Source organism: Aspergillus viridinutans (genome assembly GCF_018404265.1).
Source record: "Aspergillus viridinutans IFM 47045 DNA, scaffold_6, whole genome shotgun sequence".
In the NCBI taxonomy this organism is placed as follows: Eukaryota; Fungi; Ascomycota; class Eurotiomycetes; order Eurotiales; family Aspergillaceae; genus Aspergillus; species Aspergillus viridinutans.
Window position 1 is genome coordinate 2,090,873 of NW_025091222.1, and position 23,992 is coordinate 2,114,864.

The 23,992-nt window shown below is 49.5% G+C and overlaps 12 protein-coding genes and 1 non-coding gene across 13 annotated transcripts; 6 read left to right on the forward strand and 7 right to left on the reverse strand.

Moving 5' to 3' along the window:
* Positions 1 to 286: 286 nt before the first annotated feature.
* Positions 287 to 901, forward strand: Aspvir_008398 (GPI anchored serine-threonine rich protein; the record flags this gene model as incomplete). The annotated part of the gene is made up of 1 exon (XM_043271570.1): positions 287 to 901. The coding sequence occupies one exon, from the start codon at positions 287 to 289 to the stop codon at positions 899 to 901; it is 615 nt and encodes a 204-aa protein (XP_043127505.1).
* Positions 902 to 1,640: 739 nt separating this feature from the next.
* On the reverse strand, positions 1,641 to 2,767 carry Aspvir_008399 (transcriptional activator of ethanol catabolism AlcS; the record flags this gene model as incomplete). The annotated part of the gene is made up of 7 exons (XM_043271571.1): positions 1,641 to 1,778; positions 1,837 to 2,012; positions 2,063 to 2,131; positions 2,183 to 2,236; positions 2,285 to 2,385; positions 2,440 to 2,529; positions 2,577 to 2,767. 7 exons carry the CDS (start codon positions 2,765 to 2,767, stop codon positions 1,641 to 1,643), a joined length of 819 nt encoding a protein of 272 aa, XP_043127506.1.
* A 629-nt stretch (positions 2,768 to 3,396) lies between these two features.
* Positions 3,397 to 5,018, reverse strand: Aspvir_008400 (aldehyde dehydrogenase family protein; the record flags this gene model as incomplete). Its single annotated transcript, XM_043271572.1, has 4 exons — positions 3,397 to 3,547; positions 3,595 to 3,664; positions 3,712 to 4,913; positions 4,960 to 5,018. 4 exons carry the CDS (start codon positions 5,016 to 5,018, stop codon positions 3,397 to 3,399), a joined length of 1,482 nt encoding a protein of 493 aa, XP_043127507.1.
* A 1,116-nt stretch (positions 5,019 to 6,134) lies between these two features.
* On the reverse strand, positions 6,135 to 7,289 carry Aspvir_008401 (zinc-dependent alcohol dehydrogenase; the record flags this gene model as incomplete). Its single annotated transcript, XM_043271573.1, has 3 exons — positions 6,135 to 6,181; positions 6,228 to 6,582; positions 6,630 to 7,289. The coding sequence occupies 3 exons, from the start codon at positions 7,287 to 7,289 to the stop codon at positions 6,135 to 6,137; spliced, it is 1,062 nt and encodes a 353-aa protein (XP_043127508.1).
* A 3,128-nt stretch (positions 7,290 to 10,417) lies between these two features.
* On the forward strand, positions 10,418 to 10,969 carry Aspvir_008402 (cupin domain-containing protein; the record flags this gene model as incomplete). Its single annotated transcript, XM_043271574.1, has 1 exon — positions 10,418 to 10,969. One exon carries the CDS (start codon positions 10,418 to 10,420, stop codon positions 10,967 to 10,969), a length of 552 nt encoding a protein of 183 aa, XP_043127509.1.
* A 179-nt stretch (positions 10,970 to 11,148) lies between these two features.
* Positions 11,149 to 12,447, reverse strand: Aspvir_008403 (uncharacterized protein; the record flags this gene model as incomplete). Its single annotated transcript, XM_043271575.1, has 8 exons — positions 11,149 to 11,229; positions 11,290 to 11,423; positions 11,485 to 11,679; positions 11,742 to 11,769; positions 11,834 to 12,000; positions 12,064 to 12,086; positions 12,134 to 12,264; positions 12,328 to 12,447. The coding sequence occupies 8 exons, from the start codon at positions 12,445 to 12,447 to the stop codon at positions 11,149 to 11,151; spliced, it is 879 nt and encodes a 292-aa protein (XP_043127510.1).
* A 1,067-nt stretch (positions 12,448 to 13,514) lies between these two features.
* Positions 13,515 to 14,839, forward strand: Aspvir_008404 (putative RNA exonuclease; the record flags this gene model as incomplete). The annotated part of the gene is made up of 2 exons (XM_043271576.1): positions 13,515 to 13,914; positions 13,971 to 14,839. 2 exons carry the CDS (start codon positions 13,515 to 13,517, stop codon positions 14,837 to 14,839), a joined length of 1,269 nt encoding a protein of 422 aa, XP_043127511.1.
* A 269-nt stretch (positions 14,840 to 15,108) lies between these two features.
* Positions 15,109 to 15,844, forward strand: Aspvir_008405 (GNAT family N-acetyltransferase; the record flags this gene model as incomplete). Its single annotated transcript, XM_043271577.1, has 2 exons — positions 15,109 to 15,369; positions 15,452 to 15,844. 2 exons carry the CDS (start codon positions 15,109 to 15,111, stop codon positions 15,842 to 15,844), a joined length of 654 nt encoding a protein of 217 aa, XP_043127512.1.
* Positions 15,845 to 16,065: 221 nt separating this feature from the next.
* On the reverse strand, positions 16,066 to 16,137 carry Aspvir_008406. Its single transcript has one exon. It is a non-coding gene; the product is annotated as a tRNA-Gly (tRNA).
* Positions 16,138 to 16,866: 729 nt separating this feature from the next.
* Positions 16,867 to 17,673, forward strand: Aspvir_008407 (putative short chain dehydrogenase/reductase; the record flags this gene model as incomplete). Its single annotated transcript, XM_043271578.1, has 2 exons — positions 16,867 to 16,903; positions 16,952 to 17,673. The coding sequence occupies 2 exons, from the start codon at positions 16,867 to 16,869 to the stop codon at positions 17,671 to 17,673; spliced, it is 759 nt and encodes a 252-aa protein (XP_043127513.1).
* A 351-nt stretch (positions 17,674 to 18,024) lies between these two features.
* Positions 18,025 to 18,901, reverse strand: Aspvir_008408 (alpha/beta fold hydrolase; the record flags this gene model as incomplete). Its single annotated transcript, XM_043271579.1, has 2 exons — positions 18,025 to 18,600; positions 18,647 to 18,901. The coding sequence occupies 2 exons, from the start codon at positions 18,899 to 18,901 to the stop codon at positions 18,025 to 18,027; spliced, it is 831 nt and encodes a 276-aa protein (XP_043127514.1).
* A 1,377-nt stretch (positions 18,902 to 20,278) lies between these two features.
* Aspvir_008409 (uncharacterized protein) lies at positions 20,279 to 21,469 on the reverse strand (the record flags this gene model as incomplete). The annotated part of the gene is made up of 1 exon (XM_043271580.1): positions 20,279 to 21,469. One exon carries the CDS (start codon positions 21,467 to 21,469, stop codon positions 20,279 to 20,281), a length of 1,191 nt encoding a protein of 396 aa, XP_043127515.1.
* A 719-nt stretch (positions 21,470 to 22,188) lies between these two features.
* Aspvir_008410 (uncharacterized protein) lies at positions 22,189 to 23,055 on the forward strand (the record flags this gene model as incomplete). Its single annotated transcript, XM_043271581.1, has 2 exons — positions 22,189 to 22,530; positions 22,573 to 23,055. 2 exons carry the CDS (start codon positions 22,189 to 22,191, stop codon positions 23,053 to 23,055), a joined length of 825 nt encoding a protein of 274 aa, XP_043127516.1.
* Positions 23,056 to 23,992: the final 937 nt, after the last annotated feature.

Genomic DNA, 23,992 nt, shown 5'->3' on the forward strand with positions numbered 1-23,992 from the left:
CCGCAGGACGGGCTGCCTCGTATTCCCCTCGCTCGACGATTTAGTGTCGCGGCATCCATCCAACCACATCTCGGGGTTGGATACGAGTCATGTAGCTACACCATGCCCGGACTTGGTCACTCGTATCGGATGAGGCTGATCTATTCCTGGCTGCTCTCCACGTCTTTAAGGTTCGAGGCGTTCAGGCACCGTGCTATAAAGGCGGGCTCTCGACCTCTGTCAGCCAAGTATTCGCTCAGTCGCTATCTTCATCACTCGTTGATCGGTTAATATCTCAATCTTTACAATGTACAAGCTTCTCACTGCTTCTCTTCTGGCCACTGCTGCCCTCGCGGCAGGCCACAACGGCCTCCTTGCCCGTCAGGTTTCCAGCTGTGAATCCCACACCGGCTTCAAGACCTGCAAGTCTGCCTGCATTCCCGTCAGCTACAGCTGCTGCCCTATTGGCGAGGGCGGCTGCGAGCCAGGCACCTACTGCACCGACGATGGCTGCTGCCCCATCGGGGAGATCTGCTCTGGACCTGGTGGAACCTTGACTGGAACCTTGACCGACACCATCACCAACACCTTGACAAACACTATTACCAACACTCTGACAAACACCCACACCGAGACCGCGACCGCGACGCCTACGTCCACTGATGAGACCACGTCCACCTCTACCTCTACCCCCTCCTCTACTACTCCTTCAACCTCGACCTCTCGCCCTGTCATCCCAACTCAGCCCTCCCTCACCTCTCCCAGCTCTACTCCAAGCGGCACCCCTTCGCCCTCTGGCCCCGGAGGTGAGGGCTCCTCTACCGCCAGCCCTTCCTTGCCTCTGTTCACCGGCGGCGCGTCGCACCTGAACGCCGGCCTCGGTGCTGTGGCCGGTCTGATTGCGGGAGCTGCTCTCCTGTAATCCTCAAGCGTGCGCCTTAACGAAGCAGTCCCAGTAGCAGGTGTGCAGAATTGGAGTATTGTCTTTTGATGTGTACTGGTTACTGCAACTATTTATAGTCTAATCCTAATTGAATGCGATGCTATTCATCGTCGTTTGCTCTGTTAAATGAACACGATATAATGCATTGAAAGTCAGTGCATGAAAGGGTAATAGAGTCTAGACATTCATACCATTTAATTCCAATCTAGAGGTTTATTATATACTCACTTCGATGGCTAACCCCCATACAATTGACGCTATCTCGATAGGCACCAATCTGGCAGCGCATCTGGTAGGTTCCTTCATCGTTGTATGCACGATTACAATTCCTTGGAATGATATGTGCAAGTTACTAGGATAGATGGGAGAGCAATAGTCATCCGAAGGCCAGAGCTGGTAGAGAACAGTGCTATGCAGATATCGAAATAAGAGCTAGAGAGAAAAGGCCGTATTGAGCAAGACATGCCTTCAAGCTATAGCAAAAGCTTCTCTGCAATAAGGACAACCTGAATTTCTTCGATCCGTTGCCAGGCAAGAGCATGACAGCGGATACCCATCTCATCAAGTTCACATTGACCATCCCAATCCATCCACCATATCAGGCCGTGCAGTGGATGAGATGACGGAGGCACTACTTCTCTCCAGCACCAGCCGAATACTCCGGATCCAGTCCATCACTTCGACACTCAGCACTGGCGCAAATAGATGGGGAGGGTACTCACTTCGCACGACGATCCCAGAGCCTACTCAAGTCCCCGACAGGCAAACGGACAGGGAACCCCACCGAGTCAAACAGCTGCGCCACGAGGAGATAAAAACCGAGCATGCTCGCCACGAACAGTGACGCACCGGCTCCCTGTACATTACCATTGTCATTAAGGCGTTGCACACACTGGGAGAAAGGGGAGACATACCACAATCAACCGATTACCAACGAGGACATCCGCCACAGCCAGACGCCAGTACCCCGCGGAGAGAAAGACGAAGACAAGAGTGAGAGTTGCGAATATGGCGACGTAGACCGCGTTGGTGCGGGTAGCGCAGACCAGGAAGATGAGCATGAGAACGCCCATCCAGATGAAGAGGAAGGCTGTTTCTTTAGAATATATTCCGTTGGACGTTGGACGGGGTGGTACGAACCGTATGTATTCATGAAGTCGGGACTATGGAGGCCCGCTACTGTGTCTGTAGCGGAGGTCGAGTAGGGGGCTGTAGCAGCACGTGTTAGCAGAGTAGGTATTGATAGGAGACTGGACAAACCTGCGGCGTTGAACGCGGGAGTCATGGTGCAGCCGAATGCAAACCAGAATGCTCCTGTTATTCTCAGTTACCTGCCCCGTCTCTTCAAGATGCCCAACGAACCAATTGTGCCGAAGACAACGCATGGAAAGGTGTTGCCGAGGATAAACTCCAGGATACTAGTCAAGACGAGCAGGCCGCCTCCGAGAAAGATAATCGGACCACTAGACGTAAATATCAGCATTGTATCCTGTCAACCTTCGGACATTATCACTTACGTGAACGCAATACCTGCTCCGGTAGCACCTCTCCATCCCATAAGGCAACACGACAAAGGCGTGGTGGTAATAACGAATCCGCCAAGAGCTCTGATCAGTCAGTTCAATGTATACTTTCGTCAAGCGAGGGTAATTACAAAGGGGTAGGATTGCCCATCTGCTTCGAGAGCATTCCCTGCTGCTGGGTCAGGGGGCTGAGGTACAGCTTTTCGAACTGCTCGGCGGATAGGGTGACGGATGTAGGAATTGTCGTTAGAGAAGGCATGGCTTTCTCCTCTTGAGGTGAAGGTTTCGTCGTATGGTTCTTAAGCCCCATCTCAGTGTCCATCGTGTCTGGCACTTGTCTAGGATTTAAGGTATGCGGCAAATGAGATAGAAGTTGGGGAAACTGGGGATATATCAAAACCTGGGGTAAGAACGAACTGGCTCCTTATATCAGCCTCCTGATCGAAGCTTGCAATAGAGTCTTCCCATAATAGCCCCTATCCCGGTCGAGCGGAGTACTATGATTAGCACGAATATAATTTCCTTTTTGGGTAGGGTCCGGGGAACCGGAGAAGGAAAGGAAGTCTAGCCATCCTTTCATGGATGTGGCTGTAGCCGGGGTCTTGATTCGTAGATCAATATGCATTGATCTCTAGTCCGAGAGAAACCCACCTTTGTGATAGTGGTCACGGAGGAGAAACCCTGGATACGGGATATACCTGTGCCTGGAGCTAAGGATTGTCGGAATTCGAGAGTCAGGGAGTACTGTCGTACTGACGGTAGTCCACTCAATTATCGAAGACATATACGCTTGATTGGACTACTACGGTCTTCGGTTTCTTGCATGCATAGTGAGGCATAGGTTCTTGTTTGACCTGTTTACACTAACGAGTCGTATAGACAAGACTAATGAAACCAAGATGCGAGATACATCATAAATAGGATTCACCACAATTTAATACCCTGCTACGACTAAGCACCCTGGATACGAATGTGGACCGTCTTGACCTGCGTGTAGTTGTCAAGAGCGTACGATCCCAGCTCCCGGCCCAAACCGGATTCCTTGAAGCCGCCGAATGGCATCTGGGCACTGAAGGTGTTGTAGTTGTTAATCCACACAGTTCTGTAACAGTTAGCAACATACTAAACGTGCTGAATGCCGGAACATACCCAGCTCTGATAGCATTGGATACCCGGATGGCTGTATTGAGATTGGTTGTGTGGACGGCCGCCGCCAGCCCTACAATACAGTCAGTATGGAACGGTAGAGATGAGAGGTAGGCCCACCGTAGTTCGTATTGTTAGCGATCTCAATAGCCTCCTCCTCGGAGCTAAATTTCTGCACTGTGCAAACAGGCCCGAAGATCTCCTCTTTGACGATCTTCATATCCTCATGCACATCCGCGAAAATGGTAGGCTGGATGTAGTACCCCTTTTCGCCGTGGCGCGCTCCGCCAGTAACAACCGTGGCGCCTGCCTTCTTGCCCTCGTCGATGTATCCCATGATACGGTCATATTGGACCTGAGAGACCTGGGGACCCTGGAACGTCTCCGGGTGGAACGGGTCTCCGACCTTGTTCTCATCCGCGCGCTGCTTGAAGACCGCCAGGAATTTCTCGTAGATGGATTCATGCACGAGGACACGCGAGCCGGCAGCGCAGCATTGCCCGTGGTTGAAGTAGATACCTAGATTCACGTACTTGATCGCGTCGTCCAGATCGGCGTCGGGGAAGACAATGTTGGGAGACTTGCCGCCCAGCTCGAGCGTGACTTTCTTCAAGTTGCTCTTCGCTGCGACCTGCAGAATCTGGCGGCCAACTAGCGTGGAGCCGGTAAATGCCACCTTGTCAATATCCATATGGGCCGCGATGGCAGCGCCAGCGACGCGTCCGAATCCCGAGATGATGTTGATGACACCCGGTGGAAAGCCGGCCTCCTTGACCAGTTTAGCGACATACAAAGCTGAAAGCGGCGTTTGCTCAGCAGTTTTGAGAACGACTGTGTTGCCGGTGGAAATGGCAGGCCCGATCTTCCACGCCCACATGAGCAGCGGGAAATTCCATGGGATGATCTGGCCACAGACGCCAACAGGCTCGTGGCGGGTGTACGTCAAACTGCCGGGGTTGGTATCGATCGTTTGGCCGACGATCTTATCGGCCCAACCACCATAGTACCGGATGCAGTTTGCAGAGAGAGTAACGTCTCCCTTGGCGATGTGGAAGGCCTTGCCGTTGTCGAGGGCCTCGATGGCAGCGATAGTATCCATGTCGCGTTCGAGAAGGTCGGCAAGGCGAGTTAGGAGACGGCCGCGCTCTGAGGGGATGACGTCCTTCCATGCGCCTTTGAAGGCTTTGCGGGCGGCTTCGACGGCAATGTCGACATCTTTTTCGGTGGCCTCGTGGACGGCAACGATGGGCTTTTCGTCGTGGGGGTTGATGGTTTCGAAGGTTTTGCCTTCTACACCGGGGACGAATTCATTGTTAATGAACCTTTTGGGTGTCAGCGAGGAAGAATGGACTATTCTTGGGTACATACAGCCCTAGTGGTTGCTCATATGTAACAGTAGGAGTGACGATGGTCTGGAAGAGAGCCATGTTGAGGGCAATCTGAGATGGTGAAATTTGCAAGGAGCGGGGTGAAGTGTGAGCTTGTAAGAGACACGAGGGTCAGAAAGAGGGTCAGCTTGTGCTGCCTTGCTTACTCTTATAGCAGAGTCCCCCCGCTGCATATGCACCGGGCCAAGGGCGAATAGCAAGGATGGTGACAAATACAAAGTCAAACAGTAGGATCCATGACGTCGCGTCTCCGCACTCCACATTCTTCATTATTCCTAACGCTAGGACTGTCCTGGGGTTCCGCATCTGTCCTGCTTGAGATCCACAAGTGGACTGCCATGAGACGAACCTCCGCAGCCCTTCTAGGTTTCTAGGACTGCTTGAAGAGGCAATTCTTCCATGGACTAGGAGTTCGGACAGCGGGAACTTCGGGTTACACAAAACATGCCGGCGCATTGGTATTATCTCATATGCAACAGTTCAATTGGCCATGACTGTCGGTGTGTAACAGACTACCCCCGCATCTCGAAGAAGTCTGTCCCAGAGACTCGAAGTCAGCCACGCAAGTCCGAGAATCCGCAACATCAAGACTAGATAACTGGTGGATCCTGTTGGAACTTAATCTATTGTAGCTCAGATCGGAGCCGCTCTCGGATCCGCATACGCTTGGCAGCGGATCAGCACGGCGGGGTATCACAGGGAGGATTCGGGTGATGCTGTGCCGGTGCTGGTTATTCTATCTGACCTTTTCCTTCGGGAAGGAATATACTGGTTACAAGCAGAATGAATCCGACAATTATGACCAGGCCCCTCATGACAGGTTTTGTATTGTCAGTTATAAGAAAATGCAATATATTCCCCATAGGAAGCAATTATCAGCCATGGGTGATGAGCAACAACAGCACCGTTTCAGTTGACATAATTCAATATGAGGTTACCAAAGTAGTGTCTAATTGATTATATAGGCCCCAAAAAAGTCCAAACTACAGTCCATTGAGTGTATCACGCAGAGGAAAGATACATTCAGAATCAATAGCTGGCTTGAATTGACTAAAGATAATACCACAACATATGAAGCACTTTCATTCCATACATGTCTGACATTCCTCATATGCTCAAACAGAACACATACTATAGCAACCTAAGATAGGAAATTCATTCAGGCATCTCAAGGACATAGCGACCAGCAATCTTGCCTTGTTCTATTAAACAGTTAGCTAGATCCACCACAGGATTGAAAGGACATACCCATGAGCTCATAGATCTTAGGCAGATCCTCAAGAGGAGCAGTTTTGAAAGGAGCTTTGATCAAGCCTCGAGCAAAGAAATCGATAGCCTCCACCCCATCCTGTCTGTTACCGACATAGCTGCCCTTGATATTGATCATGCGCACGACAGTGTTGAGGACCGGTGCCCTCAGGAAGGCGTTCGCAGGCAACCCAATGGCAACGACAGTACCGCGTGAGCGAACATACTCAGTAGCCTGCTGGAAGGGCTTCTCCGAAACAGCCAGGAGGATCACAGCATGGGCGCCCAGCCCATCCGGCGTGGCTGCCTTGACATCAGCGACCAGATCACTGGACTTGGTGAAATCAACGTATGCCTGTCGCGGTTAGCATTCTCATTTGTATTCGGTGGGTTGTAACAAACCTCGGCGCCAAGCTGCTCGCACATCACCCTCTTCTCATCCCCGCCATCAATAGCGATAACCCGCAACCCCATGGCTCGCGCATACTGCTGCGCCAGGGATCCCAGCCCACCACCCGCACCGACAATAGCAACCGTCTGCCCGGGCCGAGCTCCGGACTCCTTCAACCCCTTGTACACCGTGATACCCGCACACAGCACCGGCGCCACCTCGTCCAGCGGCACATTCTTAGGGATCTTGGACGCATGCGTCGCCTTGCCAATGGTATACTGCTGGAAGGTCCCGTCGACGGTATACCCCGACAGCGAGGCCTGCTGGCAAAGCGGTTCATCTGCCTGCTTGCAGAATTCACATGCGAGACAAGACCCGTTCAACCACTTGATGCCGGCGTGGTCGCCGATCTCGAATTCAGTGACGAGGTCACCCTTGGCTACCACGATTCCTGCACCTTCGTGACCGCCGACAAGAGGCATCTTGACTGGGAGGGGCCAGTCGCCCTTCATGGCGTGGAGGTCGGTGTGGCAGACGCCTGAGTAGCGGATCTTGACAAGGATTTCGTCGGGGCCGGGCTTGGGGACAGGGATTTGCTTGAGGACCAGGGGGCCGCCGACTTTCTCGGCCACTTGGGCCCATTGCATGGAGGGGATAGAGAACTTAGTCATGGTTGTTGTTGGTGGGGCGAAGCTGTGAAGAAATTGAAATTGTGTGTAAGTAAAGCGATGTGATTGATGATTGATGAGATGGATCTGATGGACTCGAGTACCTTGATGGTACTTATAGTTCTTTAACTACTATAAGATGGAGATAAAGTGTTCCCTTGCTCCACTGGGGTCAGTTCTTGCATTACAGACGGGGATACGGAATGCGATTGAGAGGGGAACGAGGATACGCTGTCCAGTGGAGTCTCGATATGGCACTGCGAGATTGATGATTGGTGAGTATCTCCCATTGCCGATATGTAGCCAATACAATTTGCTTACTGTTGAGTGGCAGCGTTTCTCCGAATGTGCTCCATTTCCCCAGGATCCGGGCAAATTATGGTTTATCATTAATCAATAATATAAGAATTAAATCTAGTCCGTCGTCCCCACGGGGAATCATACCACACTTTCTAGACCTCTCAAATTTCAGGCGCATAATACGCTTCAGGCAATAATTCCTGATCTACTTCCTTGTGTCCGAGGATCTACAATCTAGAAAATAATACAGTAGGAGCTAGAGCTCATCCAGGGCTCATGCTAAGAGCCAGCTATGCCGGGGGATATCCGACAATAGTACACACGCCAACCAATCATAGCCAGGCTATTCTGGGGCCCTCGTGGCGTCAGAGTACGGAGTACGCAGTACAATAGATTCAATTCATCATTCAAAGTATGCGTTTAGCTTAATCAACAACAAAGAAATAGAGTTCCATATGTCCGAGCCATAGCAATGCCTCTTTTCTGGTTCACTAAACGCACCCGGACGGCTGAAAATCGAGCTTAAAGCTAATAAATAATATGGCGGATAACTGCCGAGTGACAGCGGCTTGCGGGGAAGGCCACATGCGGTTCCGCACAAACTCTAAGTTCGAGGCCCAGACGTGATCGACCAGAGCCGTTGTCTCGAGAATGAAGCCTTAGAGGGCGACATTGTCGATCGATCTAGTCATTCTGATTGGTAAAGCCATCCACATGGTTCCAGGCATCCTGTCCCGAGTTCGGCATATCCTAATACATCTGAAAGTGCGGAGCCGCTCCGGGAGGGGTATGGCTTGCCAATCTTGACATATGTCTTCCTTTGCGGAGCCGCTCATAGAGCTAGGTCCTCCGTATTCATGAAAAATTCATTGGCTACTTGAAATTTGGGACTCGATTAACATACCCTTGGCACAGAGAACTCTATCCCTATCTGTCGAATTGAAGAGAATGTTGTCTAACTTCCTGATTGGTGATGTAAATCAACCCTGATTGCGCAAACTGAAGCAACTAGATCCTCTATGTCTCAGTCGCCCGAACTCGCAGCCAAGAATCAATAGCTGGGGTTCGCATACACAGATCTGTCGGCGGAGCCGCTCAGTAGCTATGGACGCAGATTGCAGCCACATAATCCCTTTGAAATGTTGTTTTGGCTGTGCTGCTCTATCATAATTCCTCGGTACGCATATTTAACATCGACACTAACATCCATTACGAGACTTCATGTCTCTGTTATTGCTACTGCAATAAGACACTGCACAAAACGCAATGGCCACATCATTTCATACTCAAAGTCCAAATGGCACGAGAGCACCAATGGCAGACACAACCGAAGCCTCAAGACCACGAAGAAAGAAGGCTAGAAGAGCCTGTTCTGCTTGCCAGAAATCGCATCAGACATGTGGTAAGTGAAATTGCAGGGGACCATAGTCTTAAGCAATAACTGATCCGATCCACAGGCAACGAGCGACCATGTCAATCCTGCGTAAAGCGCGGCTGTGCAGACTCCTGTCGCGATGGCGAGCGCAAGAAGCCAAAGTACCTCAAGGAGGGCTCGTATAGAGTCTTCACCATACAGTACAACGTACCCTGTCATCACAACAGTGCATCCACCCCATTGAATCGCACACTCGCATGCAGAGACACCGGGGTTCAGTCAAGGACACCGAGTCCAAGTTCAAGTCAGACGGTACATCCGGAGGATCCCTTCATCGGCCTGGAATTGAATGAGGCACAAATTGAACTGGCGGATTCCTTTCTCTTGGACTCTCCCCGGAGTGATACGATAGACCAAGCACCACAGACGGATACTTTGCTTGCGTTTACAATAGGAAGTGGGTGGTCGAGTACTTTTCTCCAGTCAGAGTATGAGGATTCTGTATAGCATAGCCATGGATTTAGCCAGCGTTAATACCTTATGATGATTTTACAGCTACACATTTCTTCCAGCCCGGTTTTAAATTACCCCTGGGCAGTAGGCTCGTCCTCCAGGATGGCATTGTCTCCCTCAAGGAAGCATTTACATGGCATAATATAAGAGGCTATCCTTCTCTGCCAGTACTATCTCCTCCATTCCAGAGCAGCTTGGAGACCACAGACCCTCGCAGAATTCAGGACAGCTCCGTACGTCAGCTGTCGCGCCGCTTTCAGGGCAACTACAACCGGCATTCTGACCGTTGAAATGAGTAGAAACTCGCCATTGAGAGCGGAATACAACGAGCATGTCTGATATACTCTATCTCCGACGTAGGTTGTTGGTTCCAGGTGCATTCGAAGGATTCCATCTGGCGGGTTGGGTCATGCCCATTCGGTCTTCATTGAGGAGGTTAGGTAAAAATTCTCAATGAGGGTTCGTACACATCCTAGATGGTATATTGGTAGATTGGTACGATTTCAATGGTCCAAATCTGTCAGAGGTACAGCGGACTCCGAAATATACGGTCCAACGATGCAACACCGCTTTTGTATGTAGAAACATTATTTAGTAACTCTGCTGCGCTGTACTTAACAATAGCAATTATTTAATGCGATTATTGAAGCTTTTCCAAAGCTTGAAACTAGGCCATTGTTCGCGACAGCCTGAAATGGTTGCTTACAAATTAACATTATAAATGGTGAGATTACCAATCCTCATCGCACGTCTTTTGATGCCGATCAAACCCTATAAAAGGGCTAGCGATCATTGATTCAGCTCTACTCAAGAAGAATTCAGCTACACATAAAGCCTGCATTTCCCTCTCTCCATCCTTCAAAGCAGTCCTACCTCCACCCAGTTTCTTTCTCCCAGAGCCCACATGGCAGACTCAAAGAATATCCCACCACAACCCATAGACATGTCCGTTCCCATCCGGCGGATCATCACCGCGCACGACCCCAAAGGCAAAGCCTACTTCGCCTCAGACGAGCTCCTCCACCCCTACGATCCAACCACCGCTCCACGCTTCGAAGCCCCAGGCCCCGACTCAGGCTTCGGGGTGGTCCAAATCCACCGATCCCGCGGCTTCCCCGTCGACAACACGCGCCCAATCAAGGATCCGCACCGGACTCTTGTCCCTCTGGCCGATACAAAGGGTCCCTCGTGCAGGATCATTGATCTGCCTCCTGCGGAAGCGGGGTGGATGCATCGTACGCTGTCCTTGGATTATGTGGTTGTGCTTTCTGGGACGGTTGGGTTCCGGACGGATGGCGGGGAGGAGAAGGTGCTGAGGGAGCATGATGTGATTGTTGTACGGGGGGTGAATCATGAGTGGATTAACCGGGGTAATACGGTAGCGAGGCTATTTGCCGTTGTGGTGCCGAGCAAGGAGATTGTCACTGAGGACGGGGTGAGGTTGGAGAAGACGCCGGCTGGGGAGATCTATGATCCCCCAGAGGAGGAGGATTGAGCGCGTCATTGAGATTCAAGCATGTGTGGGCGTCGAGAGAAACATAGAATTGCCTTAGACCCTTGCATACCTATACCCGTTTGGAAAATCCATGTTACAATCTACGGGGAAGACGTACGTAGAAACTCAGAGTGTATTGTATATGTCCTGTTGTCGTCGCACCCATAATGCTCGAGCATCTACGGCTCCCTCGCCTCAGACCGAAGCTTCCGCTTTTCATTGATGTTCAACTCGATTATGAGCGTCGTGCTCATCGCTTGCTGTTCGCACCGCCAGTCAACATGCCAGAATACATCGTTAAGCAAGACTTGACAACTTACCATTATCGTGTGCCCTCGCGCCTCTCTATTTTTCGGCTCCCACTGGTCCGGAAAGCGCTCCTCGGCAAGCCAAACGCGGAGGTCTTTCACATCACCACCAAAGACCGAGTACATGAGCGCGTTGTTTCCGGAGCCTGGGCATGAAGCACGCACTGGTGAGAAAATCATCGCTCTAGCTGGAAAGGAGGAACGTACCGAAGAACTGGTGCAGGAAGCTCCATGTCATTGAGTATTGGCCATTGGTACGTCTGCACTCTGCGCGGCGGAGGCCAGAGAAGTAGACTATGTCGTCGAGCGACAGGGATTTGCCGTTTGATGCGTGGGAGAGGAACTTGTCTACTAGGTCGGGGTGCGGGGCGCCCTGGTCGGGACAGAAGGCGATGTCAGGACCTATGCATTTCGCGCGTCAGCACACCAACGGCTGGTCTGGAAAGTCCGGATGAGGAGCGTACGTGTAAATGAGGCGTCGTGCTGGATGACCTGTGAGATCAGGGGTCAGTGCGCAGTCAGATTTACGTGGTTATTATATCCTGTGATGACCAACATTCAAAGCGCTGAGGTCTTGCAAGTCGATCCAGCCCCGCCCTTGGTCAAGCTGATAGGCTGAAGCAGTGAGCTGGTCGGCGAGCGATGGCGCAAGGTTATACGCATGTTGGATGGCATGCGACAGTTGCTTGTAGCTGATGTGTTTACCACTGCGGGGCAAGATGTCTGCGCAATGTTCAGATCAGCGAAGGACAAGCATGCCGAATCACAGTTTACAATTCCCCGTACCGTGGTTGGCAAGAGCGTTGAGTCTTGGGCGCGTCAGAAGTAACTTTGTGAAAAAGATAAGAAGACATACGCTGGACAGGGCGAACGGGAGTCGGTGGCTTGGATGGGCGCCTGAAATTGCGGCCAGACGCCACCGTGACCTGGATGGTCCGAAAGCACGACACTTCCAACGTGACGACGGGGGAGGAACAAGTTTGCGATCTGTACACAGTGTTGTCGAAGTTAGGATTCAGGCACAGGCATAAACCGAGGGGGAATACACACGCAGTAGTAGAGGTCACGGATGGTGAGCCAAATGGCAGACAAGAGGAGAGAAGCAAGGGCAATTAGGAGGTTGATAAGCCTTCTAAAAATGCCGACAGCAGTGGTAAAGAAGTTAACCATGGTGGGCAAAGGCAATAGTTGGGGACTTGGGATAAGTAACGGATATCATTTGAAAAGCAGAGCGAGCCAGCATGTAGCTGGGCTTCTGCTCCCGATGGATTTATGAAGGCATTTATTGGAGTCCATTTGGTGGTCAGCTGAACCACGCAGGTCCTCCTTGACTGGCTTCTTTGTCAAGGGCTTCATTCGGTGAGGCTGCATAACAAATCACTGGTATTAGTGTCTAGTTGATTGGACATGGATTGATCACCTATCTAACCCAGATCTACCATGGGCTGGATAATATAAAATAATAATACCACTAGGACAAAAAGGTGTCCGGGCATGGTCCTCATCGGTCTAGGCCCCTAGGGTCATATCCATAGTCATAGTGGTATTATATATTTCAACAAATAAGGTATGGATTGGCAGATTGGCCAGTTAGTCCCACCTCTACGAACCCCTCGGTCCAGCAAGGCATTGGTCGAGCTTCTTCACATCTCTTTCACAGTATTTTCTGTCGCAAATATCGGTACCTTCGTAAACAGCATTCTTGTTCGATAGCAGAAAGTTGAAAGAATTCGGCCAACCCTTGCTTTAAGCCACAACCTTACAGCCGCCGATAATATCCCCCTGGATTCAGCTGCGGGGTCAGCAAGGCATCCCGTGCCCCTCTAGAGTCGCTCTGCTACGTTTACCAACTCACGCAGTGTACGGCAGTGGTCATCGCAATTCAGATGCGAGCTGGTCTGGCTTCTTGAATTATCAGGAAGGATTGGAAATAGAATTCCCTGCAAGTCATATGTGTCATATATTGACCATTTCTGACTCACTGTCCCATCGCAGCGGAGGCTAAACCAGAAGGAGAGCCCGAGTCGTCAAATTTTCTTGCAATTAAATATTGAAGACGGGTATTGAGGTTATATACTGTGTTGACAAACGATCGCGAGTATCGCTTATAGGGCATCCACAAGTATATCCGATCGACTCTCCCAGCTGAGATTGCATACACAACTTTGTACCTTCACAGTTCTAAGTTTGATCGAGATTGCCTGGCTTATTCTTTTGTCGATCATCTAAATCGCAAGATGGATCAACCAGTACAACATGTTGAGCTCGCCTTCCGTCCAAAGGAAAGTTCCACGGCGCCTGTCAGCAGTATTCGGAAACCAGGGGATCAGGTAGTCGTGACTACTGAGGCGAAGGTGCATCATGCAAACCAGCGGAAAAGCCATGCACCAAGACGCAGCCGGAAATATGCCATGCCAGCGACCGAATCCCTGAAAAGCCCAGCAAAGGAAGGCCCTGAGCAGAAAGACATTGTGATACATGAGTGGTCCGATGTCCCTGGACCATTACACGAGGCTGTAATTGCCTCTCTGAAAGAAGTATGCCATGATCTAGACACCCTCGCCAGATCCGGCTACAAAGTCCGCGAGATGACACAAGAGGACCTGGAAGGCTATGCAAAGTGTATGAATTGCGGAGGTCCGTATTAATACCTCCACTGGTATAGAAGACGAGAAATGCTGAAAGCTATGCAGGACGCAAGCGAGTTCTAGACACCAAATCGAAAACAGCTTGTTTCTACCACCCGATGAAACTCAATCGCCAGACGAAACAATACAAGTATCCATGTTGTGGGAAGAAAGAGGCATGCGCCTCATTGCCGGCGCATGTTTACGCACCTGTTCAAGATTTTCTGCTGGAGAACTGGCAGCGTTATCGATTAACGCCTAGTCCAGAACCAGGCCTTTATCAACCTCGGCGGGTGGTCGCACTCGACTGTGAAATGGTCGAGGTTGAAGGAGGAAGTGCGGAAGTAGCGCAGATCTGCGCCGTCGATATCCTGACCGGTGAAGTTATTGTCGACAAATACGTGGTCCCGTCCAAGACAGTGACGGACTGGCGTACTCCTTGGAGCGGGATATCACAGAAACTCCTCGAGGACATGAAAGCGGCCGGAAAGACTGTCAATGGATGGGAAGAGGCTCGGAAAGCCTTATGGGCGCACATTGATCCAGACACCATCCTCGCTGGGCAGTCGCTCCAGCACGACCTCGACATTATGCGGATGGTTCATTTGAGTGTCATTGACACGGCTATCCTCTCTCGGGAGGCAGTAGCAAAAGATTGCAAACAGAACTGGGGGTTGAAGCGACTATGCAAGCAGATGCTCGATCGAGATATTCAGCAATCGCGGAGAGGACACGATTGCTTGGAGGATACAATGGCGACTAGGGAGGTGGTTCTCTGGTGTGTTCGGCACCCCGACAAATTCCAGGACTGGGCTGCATCCCAGAGGGAATGGAAGAAGAAGGCCGATGCGCATTGGAAATGTAAGCGGAAAGAGTCGGATAAGGATCAGGTCAAGCAACCACGAGAGAGTGTCTCTCAAGTACCGGCGAAATAGAGTACGTCGTATGTTTATATGTCGCAGTCTGGCCCTCTACATTTTGGATATATCACCTTCCTTTGGAATATGCTAGATACCCACAGGACTTTATACACATTACTCTTGTCAGAACATCCCTCTCTGTGCAATTTAGAACTATGATTTGGGTACTGCAATATCATCATCGACTAATTGGGACTAGTAGTGTTTTTGCGTGACTCATAAATTCTATCCAAGTCAACTGAGAGCCCAGAAACCTTATCAGAACACATATCGTCACAACAATCATGTCTAATCATCCCTTGGGTCCAGTCGTCACATTGCCTCCGGCCAAACTACCCTCAGAGGTTACCCTCACCGGCCGCACGGTTGCTCTGACCAAACTCAACGCAAGCCACGCCGCTCAGCTCGTCCCCCTGATCGGTGGTGACGATGAAAGAATCGCTGCCCTTTGGGACTACATGCCCGACGGTCCATTCAACGACTTGACGACTTTCCAAGAAGCCATCACGGCCAAATCGAAATCTTCCGACCCGTTTTATTTCGCAGTCATAGACCCGCCAGGAAGGCCAGAACCCCGCAGTGGGGCATGCTGTGGGCTATCTCTCGTTAATGAACATCGTCCCTCAGAATCTCAGCATTGAGATTGGGAATGTACTATTTTCTCCGACGTTGCAGCGGACGACGGTCGCTACCGAGGCGTTCTACCTTGTTCTCAAGTACGCGATTGAAGAATTGGGCTTCCGCCGAATCGAGTGGAAGTGTAATGCGCTGAATGCGCCTTCCAGACGTGCTGCGCTGAGATTGGGATTTACCTTTGAAGGGATCTTTCGGCAGCATATGGTGATCAAAGGGAGGAATAGAGATACGGCATGGTTCTCGATGCTGCGCGATGAGTGGGAGGGTGGTATCAAGGACGCTATGGAGGCGTGGCTGCAGGAGAGCAACTTTGACGGCAGTGGTAGGCAGAAGAAGAGACTTGAAGAGCTGCGGATGGAAAGGCAATCCATAACTCAGAATTAGGGGTCGTTTTCTGCGCATTGACTATGCACTCTCTTACGGAGGAGGCACCAGTCCAAACAATAGACAGGATAGAGTGGTCTCTTTGGACAACACAATGCCTGGTTGCACAATTTCTATTTGTGGATCCTCATTTCCATAATATTTTAAGAAGCTTGGAAAATGTGTATCAATTCAAAGTCAAATGGCAAAGAAAATAGAGAAAGCGACAAAAAGAAAGGTGATGCGTTAGCTGGGAGTCGAACCCAGATCTATTGCTTGGAAGGCAATAATGCTAACCGCTACACCACTAACGCTGACTTGTGAGAGGTGGCAAACTTTACGTTATATGATGCAAATTGTCAAAAAAGACATGATTATATTTTGCTGCCCATCCCAACTGTTAAATGCTATGCGGGCTCAAGTATCTGATAATGCTGACATTGTATAAACTTCAGACAGGGGAACCTCACGCGTTCTTCTGCACGTGTTGATACTCGTCACCTTCGGCCAGATATGGCTGTGGCATTCAGCAACTTATCTTTAGATATCTACGGCCGTCACTATATATGTAGATGTCTACTTGCTTCCCAAAAACAAGTCACCACTTCTTGAAAAGGGAAAAAGGGTGAAAGAAGTAAATATGTCTTCTGTAAAAAAAGGGTCATGTAGGCAATAACTTATATATTTTCAGCTGCATTCTACATGATAAGCCTACGTGATATGCATTAAGAATCATTCAACGGCATCAGACGGTCATCCATCCAGGGGTATATTCGGAGCTACATAACTCTCGATTCTCTCGTCTCCTGAGGTTAGATACATATTATTTGACGTGATGACTCATTTCGACTCAGTGTAATTCAGACTTCAAGCTCAAAATCTCCAGCGGGTTTAGGCGGAGTTTAGGCGTATTTACGGAGTCTGGATATCGATCCCCAGCATGACCTATATATAATGCATCAAGGCATGAATAACAAGGCCTTTCTTTATCCTTCGTCACATCGCCCGCATCATTGAGTGCACCTGCATCGCTATTAATAATAATGACGAACACGCCATCCACTGTCGTGCTTATTACAGGTAAGATGATCAACATACATGCCTCAAAGCCTGGACTAACCATTGCAGGCGCAAATTCCGGCATCGGCTTCGCAACAGCCAAAACCATCCTCTCAGCCTCGTCAGACTACCACGTCATCATCGGCAGCCGCTCTGTGCAAAACGGCCAGAATGCAGTCGAAGCAATTCAGTCCATGGGGACCACAAAAGGCTCTCTTTCTAGCGTCCAACTAGACGTCACTGATCCTACCTCAATTGAATCGGCCGCAAAGCATATCGAATCGCAGTTCGGCCGTCTGGACGTCCTGATCAACAATGCCGGAGTCTTCTCACAGGCACAATCAACTAAAAAGGCAATGGAAGAGACGTTCGCTGTAAACTGTATCGGGCCTGCACTGGTCGCCGAGGCCTTCAACCCCCTGCTAATGAAGTCCGCTCGTCCGTACTCGATTTTCATCTCGAGTATTCTGGGATCGTTGTCCGAGGCAGCTGATCCCGCGTCTCCGGTCCACTATTATGACGGCGTGACGTATCGGATGAGCAAGGCTGCGCTGAATATGTTGGTTATACAGCAGCATAAGCTGTTTGGTCCCAAGGGGATTAGGGTATTCTCTCTGTGCCCGGGATTGGTGAGATCGAATCTGAGAGGGAAGGGAGAGGAAGATGTCTCCGCAGGAGGAAGGGCAGGCGATCCGATGGTTCCAGCAGAGATGATTTTGGGTTTAATTGAGGGGAAGCGAGATGCTGATGTTGGGAAATTTTTGCGTGGTGAGAGGGTGTTGAATTGGTGAACCCTATAGGTAAGTGGTACAATTGCGTGGTAGCGCTTAGTTGAAGTCGGCGTTGGTTGCAGGAACGGAGGATATCTTGAATATCAAGGGTGATCTCGATCAGAGTTTGTATACCCAAAGCTGGAAAAATTGATCACACTTGTCACTATAAATTGGTTATTGCACGTTGAATAAGTCCATCGAATACGGAAGGCTTCACTGGCAGGTCTAGAAGATAATGGAAGTGGTCAAGCTTGCTGTTGACAAAGTTTGAGATTCTTAGGGAACGGAAATAAGTTTGCAACTGCACTGTCGAGTACTTTCAACCACTGATGTCAAAGACCAACATTAGGAACATATCAACCCATCAGATCATCCAAAAACTCTCTGCGAAAACGCCTGAATCCACTCAGCCACGTCTTTAGCCTCCCTCAAGTGGATCAACAGATGACCCTCGCCCTTGACAACCTCCAAGCGCACATCCGCGTTAACCAGCCGTTCCTTGATCTCCATGGCATCCTGTAGCGGATACGTCTTATCATCTTCGCCATGAATCAGAAGAACTGGAACACGAATCTCCCCCAGTCGATCAAGCAGCGCATCCCTCTCCATCATTGAGTTCAGCGTAGGCTCCACATTCTCAGCGCCTGAATGGCGCTGGATCCAGTCCTGCTTGATCCGAGTCGCACGCGGGCTGTCGACATCAGGATTCCCGCCCCAGCTGAGGATAGCAGCATTCATGATCTGCTCGCTGGGAGCAGGTGTCGCAACCCAGATATCGCGAAGCTGGTAGAATGCGCTACGTTGAGCGTCAGTCGCGGCTGATGCGTTGGAGGCGAGGAGAACGAGGCCCGAGAATCTGGCCTGATCGAGCAGAGCCAGGCGGAGGGCAATCATCGAGCCCATGGAGATGGCGGCGATCATCACTTTCGAGAGTTCGAGTTCTTTCTGTGGATTATTAGCTTTGCCCTGGCTGTAAGGGATCTGTTCATACCAAGAGAGCAAGGACATCCTCAGCTTGATTCCAGAGAGTATATTCCTTGCGGCCGGCGGTGGTCTTTCCATGGCCGTTCAAGTCGATGCGGAGGAGGTTGACATTTGGCAGCTGTGGGGCGAGAAGCTGGACAGTCTCTTCCCACATGGTTGAGGACATCCACGAAGCATGGATGAAAAGAATGGTGGGATTGCCCTTTTGCAGGGGTGCCTGTGTTTGCCAATAAAGGCCGTTGCTGGCGAATCCAGAAGACATGATGGTTCTATAGGTATTTGGGTAATGATCTCTTGTTCTTGAGCCTGTAGTTAAGAATCATAGAAGATGGCGAATGTGTAAATTTATATTGTGGACAATTGATGTAATGGCATCGTTACGCTGCCGGTTAAGGTTGGAGTATAACGTTATGCGGAGATACGTAGTTATGGGGGATCTCGCGAATACGACATATCCTGCAAAATCATAGTATACCCTCGTATTCATAACTGAATCTTGTGTTTCGGACAATTCTAATATACTAGGAAATCGCCTAGTGAGTGATCTAGCCCAGCCACATTTTCGTAGTCGTGTTGCTGTGATTGACACAGTCCTCAGGAATTCGAAAGAAGGTTATTGCTCGCGGAACTGTTCAAACACTGGTTTGACCTGAGAGCCCAGCAGGACCAAGCCAGTGCCTTCCGCCATCAACAAGGACATGGCTGGGTTCATATACCAAGGAATGTAATGATGGATCTACCAGATGGCATAGCGGACTGGATTTGCCCGATCCATCAAAAAATAGTGTCTGCTCATCAAGCACTGGTCGCAACTGTGTCGTAATTTTTGTAGGAGACTAGATGACACTAATCTGTCTAATTTGGTATTAGTTGAGGCATTGTGTTTGATAATGACACATCCTGCCAGTTTGAATTCCCAGGCTTTACCTCGTAGCTCGGTCAGGCACCGTTCCCATGCCCTTAGGCTGAGATTGAACCTGGAACAAGCCTCTTCATTAAACTGGGTCACCAGGCCCCGTAGCTTATGTAGATTAGTAAATACTTTCCTATAGATGATGGTCCAATATTTGAACTTGTGAAAAACCCCAGCGCTATTTAACCTAGAGCATTTTAACACAGAGAAAGTACGCCTGTAGTAGGCTCCGAAGTCGCATATGCGAGCACTGATATTGAGCGTCCGAAGGGTGACGACAGCAATTTTCGTCGTCCTGTGCAAAAAGCTGCTCCTTATCGCACTGCAATATTTACTTGGAAACGGACAAATGCAAGGTACCTAGGTATTCTGGACGTTTTATTCCAGATTATCAGTACGTGACTATCACACTGACACAGAGCTGTCTTAATTGAAGAAAGTACAGTGTATAACGCAATCCCACTGTCAAGAGCTTCTGATATGGGTGATGTTGACGTGAATTGCTACCTAGGGTTACCTTGCCTGTCTACAACACTAACCAGCTACCTGAATTGTACTGGGCAAACACGATGGCTCCAAAGTTTCTGGTAAACTTGGATGGCTAGAACAAAGTCTGACGAACAGAAGATCAGGCTCAATAATCAGTACAGTGACTTGCAAATCACATTAAAGGAATATCTCGCTAGGCTGCTCATATGCACCAAGTACTATAATCTTTTTGACCTGTCAAGACAGTCCTGCATCACTGCCTGTGATGGTTGGGGCCAGCGCCACTCCCTCCTCTGCATCTGACACTTCCTTGCCAGGGTTCTGCAAATGCCTGAGACCTGAGAGTTTTTGCTTAATCCATTGTATCACTCTGTACCATACTGGAGTTGATAGCTGGCTGATCGTACTGCGTAGCTCTATAATCTCTCTAGTTGCAGTTATGAGCTCATTATGAAATTCCATGTTCTCTTTATGAGTGGCACACAGCTCCTCTGTCACTGTCTCCAGAGAAGCTGCAGTACTTGCAAGCTGGGAGGTGATGGAGGTATTCTTATTGTTCAATCCCCCCACCTCCTGTTTTAGGATGCTGATCTCTGACTGCAAGGTCTTCTTATTGTTTTCCAAGCCCAGGTTGAGAGACTGAGCTTTATGCAGTTGAGTAGTCGTTGCCATCAGCTCCATAGTTGCTGACTGTTCCTGTTCTTGTAGATCATTATACTTGTCCTTCCCAGAGTTGATATCTGCTTGAAATTCTGCATTCTGCTTGCGCAGTTTCTCGCATTCCGCAGTTAGGTTGGTCTCCTGGTTCTTGTAGCGTTCTTGTTCTTCCTTGGCTCTCTTGAGTAAAGTTGATAGGCGAAAGTTCTTGGCAATGAGTCGACAGTTTTCTTCCTTTTGGTCTTTGAGCATCCCTTGATCCTTCAGCAGCTGTGCGTAAGTCGCTTGACTCGCCACTAATTCCTTCTCCAATTGTGCCTTGTTGCTGATATGTCGGCGAAGTATCACAGGAAGAGCCTTGACAGAATCTTCCTTGACTCTAAGCAGGCTTTTACACTTATTCACCTCTTTCAGGAATGAATTGGAGACTTGAAGCGACGTTTCCAGTCGTTCTTTATAGGGCTGGTAGACATGCTCGATACAGTGAAGGACAGTCACCCATTTAGCCATAATATCATTCACCTGATAACCATGATGCCGGCACAATCCCAATCTAGCAAGACGACGGAGCTCCCTTTTGGTCACGTCATGTGGCAGTTTTATGGATAGGCTGTCTAACAAACAGAGAATGGCATTAGACCTATCCTGCGGGATAACCAACCGACAGCGACTGTCGTAGTTGGAGGGCTCCAGGCCAACGTAGAAGATGCCTAGCCCTGAGCCCTCGTCTATCTGGAGGATAGTGTCGGGATCCCAAACGGCGGTCGACATATTGCACACTTTTGATGTTGTTCAGATTTCGCAGAGGAGAAGATGACATGACGTTGCGGGGTTTTATGCTCCTGTGCCGCATTTCTGGCCCTGGTCACCTTGGCTAATAATAGCAACACAGCCTTGTTGGTGTCGTACTTTGCGCATGTACCATATCTGTATGAACTAAAGCAGTTTTCATATGATTGAACCGGAGAACAGGTTTAGTCATCCGTCTTTCGATTTATATCTAGCGCACGGCATGTAATATCCTTGGATCTAGCACAGACAGCCGATGTAAATATAGGCAAAGCCTGCAAGTCTTTGTAAACTAGGCTGTAAAAGTCCTTGCAGACTCTTGTGCATCAGAGTCGCAGCAGTTTAGAAAAAGACCTTGGCGTGACTAGAGTCTTCGAACCTGCTCATGTCGAAATTTGGAGTGACTTGTGTCCGCGAATCTCCAACACTTTCCCTTAGCATTGATACCCAAAACCCGCGTAGAACGGCCGAAGATGCTATGAGCTACCGTTCCCTGGATACAGGGAAGCCGGAACATTATTGGAGCCTTGCTGCAGTTGGGCTGCAGTCCACTGCTTTATATGTGTCTCAGATGTGAGATATCCAATTATCATCACACCCTACTGCAATCTATAAAGCCCGCTTCACCCCATCAGCCGCCTGTTCTTACGAGACTTGTTGTCATCTGGGTCGAATTTTGGTTTACAAACAAGCTACCGACGATGACTACCAGAATCAAGCTACTGTACTACGCGGTTGATTTGCCTTGCCAACTGCCTACCGAAGCTGAAATCGATGAAGCTCCAAATATTGCCGAGCAATTCGGAGGCCGGAGAATTGTTGCAATTGAGCCCCATTTCGTGGTGAAGTTTGGAATGGGTATAGACCTGCTTGAGGGAGAGAACATGATATTTGTTCGTGAGAACACGAGCATATGTGTCCCTCGGGTCTATGCGCTTTATACAAGCATGAATACTGGGAAGAAGTACATCGTCATGGAATGGATTCCTGGTGAGACGCTCTTGTCATCATGGTCCTGGCTGGGCCTTTCGGAAAAGGAGTCTGTCACCACTACGCTGTGTTGATACTTTACTGAGTTACGACAGCTTCCGCAGCCAAGCTATTACGGTAGTCTGGGTGAACGGCCTCTTCTAGACGGGATATTCTGGACACAGGAGCCAGAGCCGGCCATCAATGGCCTGTTCACGTCCAATGAGGACCTCATCGAAGGGATGGCTAGGAAATATATCCATGACTCTGGGCCTTCAATCAGAGCGGACTTCCTTCGCCATTGCCTACCACGTGTCCTCTGTGATCAGCGCCCAACATTCACTCATGGTGACTTTCAAAGGAAAAATATAATGCTGCAAGTTAAAGAAGGCGATGCCGGCGGCGATAGCGCTGAACTGCAGGTTGTGGTCCTTGACTGGGAGAAGTCAGGCTGGTATCTGGCTTACTGGGAGTATTGCCTAGCTTATTGCGCCCTATGGTTTGATAATGATTGGTGCCTCTGGGTTGATAAAGCGCTGGAGCCTTTTATCTCTGAGGCTGCCTGGCTGTACCAGATACGTCTGGAGTTGTGGTCTTAGGGATATAAGGTGTTGGAATTCTCTAGTTTCCTAAGTCTATATTATCTACTAGGGAAGCCAAATGGGAGCCAATAAGTAACCTAGGAATCAAACTTGCGCAAGTTGATTCATACCATTTTCAAGATTAACAGCTCATGTGGGAATATGTCTTTCTAGGGTTGGTATAAGAGAACATACAACCTACGGAACTTGCTCCTCAGATGGATCCTCTGTATAAAGCTCTAAGTGGACAAACTTCTTAGTAAATATGGCAGGAGTACCCGACCAGCACGAGCATCGCTTAAGACGGCCTTATCCACTCATATCCCTCCGGAACCGAGCTTGATTGAATTCGGACATGAACGGATCCCAGGGAGGAGTCCCGAGACCAAGTGATCATAGGAGACTCGGCGGTTCCGCACGAGGGATCGCCAGCTAAACACAAACGCACTAAAATAACCATTTGTATCCTCGTGAGCCGCTTCGGATGCAGATCATGGCCGAATCATGGCTTAGCTCATTTAAGTGAACGAGCTGGCTGGGTGGCTGTAATGGACTGACCCCAGACTCTCTTTACTTGGACGGACAATATCACTCATGGTTGAAAGAAGTGCAAAGGAATGTCCACATTATTGAGCACAGTTAAATTGTATGACTGTGACCAGCTGAGCTCAAATACCAGACTAGTTAATGCGCAACAGCCTCCTTCGAGAAAAGGCTTACTACGGCGGACTGAATGTACAAAGCGGCCAAAATAAATTTTTACAATGATTACCTTCCGCCACACTACTACCAAAACTACCACACACACCACTATGCCTATACCCTATCTAGTATGCTTATAGAAACTAATGTTTTTATATAAAATATATGGTACCTATATCGTATAGATATTGAATGATTCAAATCATCATATAGTCGGGATTCGAATCGTCATATAGTAGGGATATCGAATCAC